The sequence below is a fragment of the Setaria italica genome, chromosome IV (genome assembly GCF_000263155.2).
Source record: "Setaria italica strain Yugu1 chromosome IV, Setaria_italica_v2.0, whole genome shotgun sequence".
NCBI classification, from domain to species: Eukaryota; Viridiplantae; Streptophyta; class Magnoliopsida; order Poales; family Poaceae; genus Setaria; species Setaria italica.
Window position 1 is genome coordinate 31,570,285 of NC_028453.1, and position 11,391 is coordinate 31,581,675.

The following is an 11,391-nucleotide window of genomic DNA, read 5'->3' on the forward strand; positions in this document are numbered from 1 at the left end:
TTAGTTTAATCTGATCTACTAATCCGGGCTCGATCGTCACCGGGCATGCAGGTCGCAAATACCATTCGCCATCGCCGTTCCAGCTTTGATATATTCCGTCGCGACCGAGACGACGGACGACGAGCGACGGGGGGCCCGGGCCGGGCCCCCCACCCCGAGATGCTTCGTCTCCCGTCGCCGGGAGCTAGCTAGCCGTCCCTCTCCACGATTCCACCCACACCCAGAGCCTTCCCACCAAACATCCGGCACGCATGTCCCCTCCGCCCTCCTCCGCTGCCTATATATTGCCGCCCCTCCGAGCTCTGCCCTCCTCATGCACAAGCGCCCTCTCCTCTCTCGTCAACAAGATCCCTTCTCCAGCTTCCATTAGTCCGCTACCTCCTGTGGTTCTTGAGTCTTGACGTCTTCCTAGTATCCTACGCGATTGGAGGGGTGACGATTCTTGTGGCGACGGCGGCGGCCATGGACCCGTGGATCGGCGGGCAGCCTTCCCTGAGCCTGGACCTCAACGTCGGCCTGCCCATGGCGGGCCCGGCCCCGCCAGCGACCAAGGTCCTGGTGGAGGAGAACTTCCTGCCCGTCAAGAAAGACAGATCAGAGGTACGTCCAGGTCCATTTCCGCAGCAGCTCGATCGTTCGAACGATCGCGGAACTTGCACAGGCGTGAGCAGTTTGCTAAATAGCCGCCGGAACTTGGTTGCAGGTCGAGGCGCTGGAGGCGGAGCTCCGGCGAGTGGGCGAGGAGAACAAGCGTCTGAGCGAGATGCTGCGGGCGGTGGTGGCCAAGTACACGGAGCTGCAGGGCCAGGTCAACGACATAGTGGCCGCCGCGGGCAACAACAACCGCCAGTCCTCCACGTCGGAGGGCGGCTCCGCGGCGTCGCCGTCCAGGAAGCGGATCCGGAGCGACAGCCTCGACCGCAAGCTGTCGCCGCCGTTCGCCATCCCGGTCAGCGCCGATCAGATGGAGTGCACGTCGGCCGCCGCGGCGGCCGTCTTCCACGAGCCAGGAAGGCGCATCCGGGAGGAGTGCAAGCCCAAGGTGTCCCGCCGATACGTCCACGCCGACCCCGCCGACCTCAGCCTCGTAAGTAACGAACGAGCCTCTTCTTCTTCCTCGGGATCGTCGCACCTGATTAGTGCGTGGCTAATTAACTCGATCACTGTCGCGTTCAACAGGTGGTGAAAGATGGGTACCAATGGCGGAAGTACGGGCAGAAGGTGACCAAGGACAACCCGTGCCCGCGGGCCTACTTCCGGTGCTCCTTCGCGCCGGCGTGCCCGGTGAAGAAGAAGGTGCAGCGCAGCGCGGAGGACAAGACCATCCTCGTGGCCACGTACGAGGGCGCGCACAACCACGGGCAGCCGCCGCAGCACGACGGCAAGGCCGCCAAGCCGCTACCGCCGCCGCAGGCGAGCGAGGCGGTCCGGGCGGCGCCACTGCCTTTGCAGCAGCAGCAGCAGAGGCACGAGGCCGCGGCGGCGGCGGCTGGGCCGTCGGAGGTCGTGAGGAAGAACCTGGCGGAGCACATGGCGGCCACGCTGACGAGGGACCCCGGTTTCAAGGCGGCGCTCGCCAGCGCGCTCTCCGGCCGGATCCTTGAGCTCTCGCCGACCAGGGATTAACTAGAGCCTGAACAATGAACGATTAGTCCGTAGATAGCGAATTGATTCAGACGATTAGCCGCGATAGCTCAAAGGATTTCACAAAGTAAATTCGAGTTGCCTGATTGCTTATGGCATCGATGACTTGGTGCGCCGGCCATTGCTATTGCAAATTCAAGCTCTTGACGACGAAGCCTGGATTAGCTCTATGTACGCGCTTGTCGCCCGGCGCTCGGATTTATTGGATGCAAACTTGCTAATGTAAGGAGCAATCACAATTCGCGATTAAGATCTTGAAGAGAGCATTTTTGTGCTTGTGCGGCGCTGTATGTAGACTGTAGAATATCATTGCATGCTGCGTGTGTAATCGGCAAAGAATTAAGCTCCGTGCAAATGCACCCGGGGCAAATCCCTTTTGATAGTATTTTCATCTGATTGGGCGGTTGCTATTTTCTTGCAGAAGTATTGCGTTTTCTTTTTAGAAATATTTGCTAAAATGCATTCGCGCTTTGTTTGAAACTTTGAATTCAAAAGTTCAAAGTACTACACAAAACCGAGGGCTTTACATTGTCTAAGGGTCTATTTGTTTTACCTGGAGACTGTGGAGAAGGGTCAGCTAATAATGAAGTAGAGAAAAACAAGCAAATTTCTTCACAGCTTTCACAATCTACAAATTCTTGCAGTCTCCTAATTTACTCTCTCGACCCCTGTATGCAAGATTGTGGCTACATATTTAACCATCGTAGTGACATATCACTGCGCCGAACTGCCGACATATAAGCGAAACAAAGACGGCATAAGTTAGAATTCAAATTGCCAAAATGTCAGCGTTTGGACCCTCAAGCTTTAGCTAAACACAAACATGGTATAAGCACTCATTTATACGGAGTAAACCGTGTCTCGCGACTTAGGTGGTGTTTGGATCACTAGTTCATGGGCTAAACTTTAACTCCTAAAATTTAACCCCTAAACTTTAGCCCTGCTGGGTGTTTGGATCCATGAGCTAAACTTTAGTCTCTCATCAAACAATGACTGATTTGCCCCTTCATCATTACTCGCTCCCTCGCCCGCTCGCCCCTCCATCTGCGGCCCTCTCCTTCCCATCGGCCGCGCCTGCGGCGGGAGCTGGGCGAGGGAAAGGGGCGGCGACGGCGAAGGCGGCGGGGGCTGGGCGGGAGGCCGCCCGCATCACCTCCGGCGAGATTGGGCAGCGAGAGGGGCGGCGAGCTTGTCCTCGTCGTCCTCCCTCCTGCCGGCGATCGCAGCCCCCAGATCTGGTGGCCGGCGGCATCGAGGCCAGCGGCGGCGGGGTCGAGGTGGAGGTGGGGGAGGAGGCGGAGGACGAGGTGGTGGCGGGGGCGAGGCGGAGGCGGAGGAGGTGGTGGCGGAAGGCGAGGCAGCGATGCCGTTATCGTCGTCGCCCGCGACTGCGGCGAAGGTAGGGGTCTCCCGCAGACTCGCTGCGGCCCGCTGCGGCGAGATCCGGGGGCCGGCGCCGACAAATCTCCACGCGAGGGAGGTGACGGGCGATGACGGGTGGGCGGACGGCGACGGTGGCGGGCATGGAGGGAGGCCGGCGGGCGGCGACGGTGGCGGCAGCGAGGGAGGCCGGTGTGCAGGGGCGGACGACGACGAACAGGAGGGTGTCGGGGGGCGGGAGGCGGAGGAGAGAGAGGAAAGGGGGCAGGGGGTGGAAAATGGTGGAGAGGAGCACTTTTAGCCCTTTTAGAGCCTCTTTGGGAGCTAAAAGTTTTTAGCCCAAACTTTGCTCTTTGTCCCTTCTTACCCACCCGTTTAGATCCCAAGAGCTAAATTTTGATCTAAAAGTGCAGAGCTAAAATTTAACCCTCAGCTCAAATAGACCGTTGAGGCTTTCATTTTATGGCTATTATTACGTGAGGGTGTTCTTCTAGCAGCCGTGGTCATACCCCTTTTGCGACGCCCCGGATGAACGACGAACTCCGGTCGGCCAGATACCGCCCCGGATTCGGAAGACGGGAAGAAGCAGGCCGTTGAAAAGGTACACCGACGCGGTGGGCCCGGGGAGTCGGCAACAGTCCGTGGTCCACGTGCGCGTGACCAAGTAGTAGTAGGCCTGGAGTTGTAGCTAGCAGACGCCAGACGGTGGGGGCCCGGCCCGGCCAGGAAGCCGAGCGGAAAGCCGAAGTGGAAGGGGAGCGCGTGCCGCCTGTGCGGTTGGCGTGGGCCGGAGGAGCCGGGGCCCCACGCCGGGGTCACTCCGCTTCGCTGGACGTGGGCATATTAGTCAAACACGTGAGTGGCGGCGGGTCCCGTCAACGGTCAACATGTCCGCGCCAGCTGCTCGTACTCGCGTCCGGCCGGTCCGGGGCTTCACCTCGCAGTCCACAGCAGCTGCCCCCGCCCTTCCCCCAGCTTCGCTAAACTGAGAGAGCGATAAAACTTCGTCGGCGATTTACAAAATCCGCATGGGAAGCTCCGGCCGACGAACCGGCGCGCGAGTGATCCTCGATAGCTGGCGTCTCGCTGGTCTCGTGAGAAGTTTCTGAAGTCGCCGTCGTTGTCGTTCTGTCGATCGCCGGCCGGCGGCTCGCCGCCGAGGAGTCGCAATCCGCGGGCAATTGGGGTACTGAAACGAAGTAGACTTATCTTGGGGATTGGCTGGAGCCGGACGAGGTGGACTGGAAGGCATTGCTTTTCTCCTGCTGAAGTTGACCAGATTACCGAGCTTGTTAAATGCATGCATGCATGGCCCCCCACAGTCTGCAGCCAGCTTTTTTTTTTTTTTGAGAACTTACACAGCCAGCTAGCTAGCCTGTTATCTCATCCATAAACGAGGTATCATGTATGTGCTGTACATTTGAGAGGCGCAGTCGCTGATAGGAATGATATGGACAATTCTAGGTAATCAACCGAGCCAGACGCAAATTAGTCCAGCTTTTATGTAGCATTTTTAAACCAACCGAATAGAATAGCCGTAGTATTAAAAAATGAAGCTTAAATGAAGCTTAGGATGTGTTTGGTTACTCGTATGAATTGGTTCATGCATGGAATGGTTCAAAATAATAATGATTCTTTTGTTTGGTTTCAGGATGAAGCCATCCCATTCAATATATTATTCTACTAATAGAAATGAACCATATGGTACAAGCAAATTGGTTGACATCCATACATACATCAAGTGGTGCATGCAACCAAACACACTCTAATATGATGACGTCATTAAAACTCGTAATAGATACAGGAAATTACGAACATGTGTGCACGTCCCAGTAAGAAGGAACTAGCGAGACAGCCCGCGCTAATAGCGCGGCTAGTATGGCTTCAGCTATTGTATATTCTCTAGGTATCCTTTCTCTCTCACACACATTGTTGGGTAACTACACCAATAGTCTTTACTACGCCTCGAGCAAGTCACCAATAGTCTTTACTATACCTCGAGCAAGTCAATTTTCTCGCCGACAGTTAAAATCTAATTGTATGTATAGTCCATGGATGTCATAAACTTAACCTGTCCTCCTTAATATTCTAATGGTCTATTTGGCCATGTTTATCTTAACTTCCATAGCATGTAGACATCATGATCTACACTTCCCTACCTTGATATGAGAAGGCTTTTATGGGCTATGCTTACCATTGCCTCTATTGATTCTACTAGTGCCTTATTTTGCGCTTCCCGCCTCACCTTGGTCTTTGTTGTATTGTTGTTTTGGTATGTTTTCTCTCTACCTCATTCACCTGCTCCATCTTGATATGTAGGGTATTTGCATTCACATTCATCATGGCAAGCTTCACATGCATCTCCATTGAGATGCTCATGTCTTTTTGCAGCATCTTGAACTTTACCAATAGGAATTGATCTTACAATGCTCTCTCAGTTATAACACTGCTTTTTTTCATATTCTAATCCTAATTTTAGCATAAATTAATTATGTTTTAAATAGGCTCTTTGTTTAGATATTTCAGGTCCTGCATTTCGGAGATGTTATTGCATCCCCAGTATGACCTTTCCAAATCTATTATTAGCGATAGGAGATTAGTTACACCTTGCCACAATACAATGATGTCATTATATTTGCAATATTTTATTATGCATTAATAGTTATATATAATGCCTCTTCGATGAAGTATATAATTCTGAAAAAATAATTAATCTATGACTTAAAATAGTAAAAAAGTTAATAGCTGATAATGATTGATACAGATCAATGAACAAAAATTTATTGTTTCGCAATTTTCTTTCACTTGTACCTCATATTTCCTTCATGCTTTATTTGCTTACACATGGAGGGGCAATGATGGATATAGTTGTTGCATGAACAGTGATGTCTTCTTTTTTTTAATTGGATCCCGGTTGTATTATCTAGCTTTTGTCCTATTCAATTCAGTTTTACAAGGTTAATTCATATTTAGGGGCTATCATTTAGCTCGTGGCGAGCATTCGCTCGACTATGATGGCGGAATGTCAGATTATTTAGCGATTAGCTCCATCTTTGCTGGAGAACATCGGTTGCGGTTTAGAGTAATCTAACCAATGTTTCCTGTATGATTCATTAGCACAAATTTTGTTCCTTTCCTCGCCATCCTCATGCTTTAATGTTTCATCCATGATTGCAGACTCTATGAAATAAATAGAGCTGTTCCCACTTCAAAAAGGAAAAAAGGAAGTAAATCAAGTTGATATACCCCCAAGCGATTTCCATTCCTCCCTCCCTCCCTCACACTCTCTCTCTCTCATCCATCCATTACCATTGCCTTGTTACTGATTGAATTGAACCATCGTCTAGCAACATTTGAGAGAGCTCCGGCTCCTCCATTTTAGAAACGCCTCTTGAGAGCCAGTGAAAATAACATATCCTAAGAGCCATTTTACTATAGTACATAGAGAAGTTAGAGCTAGAGCTGGGAGAAAACCCTTCCCAAACGGAGCCATAGCCATGCCTCTCTTCTATTCTATCTTTTGCTTGTGCACTTCCTCTTCATATGCTACTATCTGGACGCGCTAGATTCTTCATGGACAACCCATTATTTTTCTCCACAATCGTCATCATCACCCTCTTGGAATCTGACCCATGTTGAATTTTTCTTCTCTTTTTCATTTGCTCATAGTTGTTCCTGCTTATCCATGGCTGCCCTAATGTTTTTCTTCGTTATCATCATCATGCTATCTGAATTGTGCACTATTATCTCATAGTCTTTTAGTTCGGAATTGCATTGCAACTCCATGCTGTTGTTGTCCTCTTCTTCTTCATCATAGCTACTCTAAACTGTCTTTAAATTAGGATTCTTCTTAGATTCGCTCATATCTCTGGGTGCCATCAGTGTTGGTACCTCAAATCGCAACTACTTAGATGGATATGCACACTCATCGCTCTGCCTCTGCCACATTTTTTAATGCATGCACAAACACTCCACTTTGTGACACCATCGGTGACGATACAATCTTCTTGATGTTTCACACACAAAGGTCGAGCACTACATCAACCACTTGTCGCTTGATAACATGTTGGTTTGCTCTAACATCAGAAAAACAACCTAGAATTTCCATGGCTTTGTGGTCATGATTACCCCATCACTTTAGTGTTTCTTTCTTTTTTGTTTCTCCTTGTACACGTTGTGGCTCTAAGGAATTTTACGCATTTGGATGAAGGAGGGTAGCAACTGAAGAAATGCCAACGCAACCAATTTTTCTTCTTGTGTGCATGTAGGAGGAGGGTGTTTGAATTTATTTCTTTGGTCTACAATCCTTTGATTTAAGGGATGATCATATCAATACGAATACTAAATAAGAGATTAGACTATACATACTTAATTGGTAGTTGTATTACAATAGGTGGGGACTTATTTATTTATTTTTATTTGCACAGTATCAACTATGAATAATTACTTCTAACTATTGTAGGTAAAGAAAGAAGCTATTAGGAAAGAGTAGAACCTTGTATGTATCTATCCTAACCATTACACATTTATTAGTCATATTCGACATGGACTTTTTAGGTTACTCTAGGCCGTTAGGTCATTATAAAATCCAACAATGTATATTATTTTCTTTTTTTGATTAGTGGTAATTTCTAAGTCGGCCCCAACAACATTGATGCTTAGATTTGATGAGCATCAATACTTACTGATGGTTGACCTTTGTATTCACCATGACAGGGCACACAAGTAAGAGATGGCACGAAAAGGAACATATAAGGCAAGAGGATGAATGGCATCAAAAGAATATGTCACACTCGTTTTTTTATGGAGCAATTATTTTTCTTTTGTCCTATTATGATTCCAAAGGATAAAGAATAATATATTTTATTGAATGAAATTCAACTTTGTAGAGAAGTGTATTAACATCTAACATATCATATAAGTAAATTATAAAAAATATTTCACAATGGGTCAAGTTGTGTTCACTTGATAATTTAAATATTATTTCTCTTTTTTTAAACTTGATATAACTTAGAATAGTTTGACTTACAACAAACAAATATGACTTGTATCGTAAGACAAAGGGAGTAAATTTTAGAGACCATGTGTTACGTTTGTGCATCGGCAAGATGAATTAATTGAATTAGAGTCTTTCAAGTAGTTTTCTTGACAAAGTACAAAAAATGATGCCACTAAGGAAAATGATGCAAATGGAGTGTACTACCTTGCGTATGCCATTATTTGTTGCCACTGCTGAATGGAAGTGATCTAGTTTTGAATCAGACATAGGCATAGGCTCATACCATCATGATGATTGATAGATTCATCCATATGGTTAAAAAATGCTATTATATATAGAGGGAAGGTCATGCATTTTCGGTTTAGGGAACATGGAAATCCATGTCAAGAAAGACACGTTTTGAGTTAGGAAAGGAAATTATATTTTAAAATTCTATATTTATATATATTTGTTAGTCGTATTTGACGTGGACTCTTTTGATTTGTTTAGACTGCTAGATCTTCATAAAATCCAACGATCCATATTCTTCTCTTTTTTTTTGATTAACATGGTAATTTCTAGACCCTCTCGGTGAACGTGGTGGCTTCTTTTAACACTATTGTATTAAGATAATAGATCTAACTAATTGAGCTATGATTAATTCACAACAAGGATAGTTCATTTTGCCAAACATTAACGGGAAGAAAAGTTGTTCACCTTTCAAAGGAAGAAACTATTGAGTTGACGTCATCACTGACAGAGCCGAAGGAGGAGGAAAAAAAAGAGGCCTAGGATGTCAAGTTGTGTGTCTTGTGAGTAGAGATGGCAACGAGCACAAATCTGCTGGGTTTTGCCATCCCAAACCCATGCCGCGAATATAAAACCCACTCGTTAAAAAAACCATGACCCATGACGGGTTCAAAATTTGACCCAAACCCACGCCTGTCGGGTTAACGGGCACCCATGGGTCGCCTGTGCCCGTTAACAATAGTCAGCTGTCAGCCACACAACAACAATACATCACAAGCACAAACACTTCATGGATACACATGCAGACAATTCATAGATAGTTCAATATGCATAGATAATAAATGATTAGTGGAATACATAATTAAGCTTCAAGTACTAAAAAGCCACCAGGTTCAAAGTTCAGCTCATGATGAGCAAGATCAAACCACAATGTCACTTATCAATGCCTAAATGACAAGTTTGACAACCATCCATCTCCATCATGGCACCATGCAGTACTACAAGTTCATTACAAGTTTACAATTGACAAATCAATCATAGTAAAACCAACAAGGAGGGGCATCATTCATCAATTATTGCTTGCACTTGACTTGTTCACACTGGTAGTAGGTTGCACTGGCACCAAAAGAACAGCCCCACTTGACTTCTTGGACACGACAGAAGTCCTAAATTGCAAGTTCCTACATGAGCACAAACACACATTAGTTAGCTATATAATCTCACCAAAAGAAAGAAAAGGATTTCTGATATATTAACAAACCACCAGCAGCCCTCTTGAATATCTTGGAGACAAGACCAAAAGGTGGCAGGCTGCTTGTTCCTCTCATCAACTACATAAAAAATAAGGATTAGATTTGAAAGGATCTAGGATGTCGACCAGAGGGGGGGGGTGAATAGTCGAACCTGAAATTTTTTCACAACTTCGAACAAATTTATCAGCGACTTCCGAAGATTGTTCTAGAAATTCCGCAACTTACGAAATTTCCAGAGAAATCTACGAATTCTCTGGAGAAACAAGAATTTGAACTACGACCTTATGATAGACTTGCTCAAATGTAAATCGCTGAATATAGGTTAAGCAACAGGATATTCTAGGCCTTTTGGTACAAGATAGAACAACTGAAAATTTGCTAGAAAAGTAGATTGAGCACAAACCCTAGAAATATGTTCTATGCTTGAATATGAATAAAATTAAGAACGACAGGCATAAGAGACACAAAGATTTGTTTACCGGAGTTCAGCTTCACACCTTGAAACCTACGTCTCCGTTGAGGACCCACGAAGGGTGGACTTTTCACACCTAAGTCACTTTCCTCACTCTAGCGACCACAAAGATCAAGCTAGAGTCACTTACTCAATTGTCAGGGTAACGCCTAGCCGGCTAGGAGCTTGAAACTCCAAAAGTAGCAAACGTGAAACTACCGGCTTGTCGAAGAACAAGGTGCTCAAAAGATGGGTAAGCAGCTCACTAGCACTCTCTCTTGCTCTCCCTTGTATCCCTCCTTAAATCCCCATCAAATCTTCACCTAAAGGCCAAGAGAGGAGTAAAGAGGGGCTTTCAATGTTTCTAAACAGCTCAGGTCGAAGTCAAGTCGAGAGAGAGACTAAGGGAGGGGGTATGCCACAAATTCATTCATTTCCTTGTTGAGGGGTCAATCACAAGTGCTCCATATACATCATTTGTTTTAAATCTGCTTATGCACTTGAAAGTTTATTAGACACTTAAGCTCGCGTCATTAATCCATCAAAACCCACTTAGGAGGTTAAGATACTCTTCAATTTCTCCCTTTTTGTGATTGATGAAAACATGCTTAAGTCTTACAAATGAGAGTATAATGTATCAAAAAAAATATAAGAGATAAAGCAAGAACATGTGCAACTCCCCCTTAATGTGTGCCATAAGGATTTGAATTCCAAAAAGATCTTTAAATATCACTTGGCACATTATAAGTGAAAACATGAAAGATACACATGTTCCTAGCAGCAGTGGGGTGCAACGAGTGTGTGAAACATGCTTTTGTGATGCATATGATAGAATATACACTTCAACAAAAATCAAAGAGAAAAATGACAGAATGTCCAGAGATTCCGTAGAAATCTCCGAAATTCTCTGCAAGTTACAGAATTTTCCGGAGAGATATCTGGAATCTCCGTACATTCTGCCATACTCAAATAACATCCATCACAGAAATTTTTCACACTAACACACAATCATCCTTAGATAAATAAAAGTAGTTCTAAGCATTCAAGGCACACCCACTACAAGTTCTCATGCTCACATAGTCTTACACACCATAAAAAGACATAGTTTGGTACATAAATCCATCCACATAATCACTCCCCCTTTGGCATCAAGCGTCAAAAAGGAAATGAATTCAGCACAACGGCAGCAGCTACTCCTCGTCGTCATAGTCATCGTCCTCCTCCTCCTCCTCCTCATCCTCTTCCTCATTGTTTTCTTCTTCTTCCTCAACAGGTGCAGCACGTGTGGAGAGGCGAGGGAGAGAAGAGCCAATAGGTGCAGGCGGGGTAGGAGAAGGAGTAGCAGTAGCGGCTTCAGCGGCATCCATGGTGTCCCACTCGATAAAAGGATCATCAAAGTCGAGCAAGTCATGATAAGGATGAATAGGAAGTCCTTG

General features: G+C 46.1%; 1 protein-coding gene across 1 annotated transcript; it reads left to right on the top strand.

The window, feature by feature from the left end:
* Nucleotides 1-294: 294 nt before the first annotated feature.
* On the top strand, nucleotides 295-2,057 carry LOC101781477 (WRKY transcription factor WRKY28). The gene is made up of 3 exons (XM_004965669.3): nucleotides 295-600; nucleotides 704-1,087; nucleotides 1,180-2,057. The coding sequence occupies exons 1-3, from the start codon at nucleotides 463-465 to the stop codon at nucleotides 1,624-1,626; spliced, it is 969 nt and encodes a 322-aa protein (XP_004965726.1). The 5' UTR covers nucleotides 295-462; the 3' UTR covers nucleotides 1,627-2,057.
* The last annotated feature ends 9,334 nt before the right edge of the window (nucleotides 2,058-11,391 follow it).

Coding starts and splice junctions, on each gene's coding strand:
- LOC101781477 (XM_004965669.3), top strand. CDS start 463: ATGGACCCGTGGATCGGCGGGCAGCCTTCCCTGAGCCTGGACCTCAAC. Junction 601..703: donor TCAAGAAAGACAGATCAGAG/GTACGTCCAGGT, acceptor ACTTGGTTGCAG/GTCGAGGCGCTGGAGGCGGA. Junction 1,088..1,179: donor ACCCCGCCGACCTCAGCCTC/GTAAGTAACGAA, acceptor CGCGTTCAACAG/GTGGTGAAAGATGGGTACCA.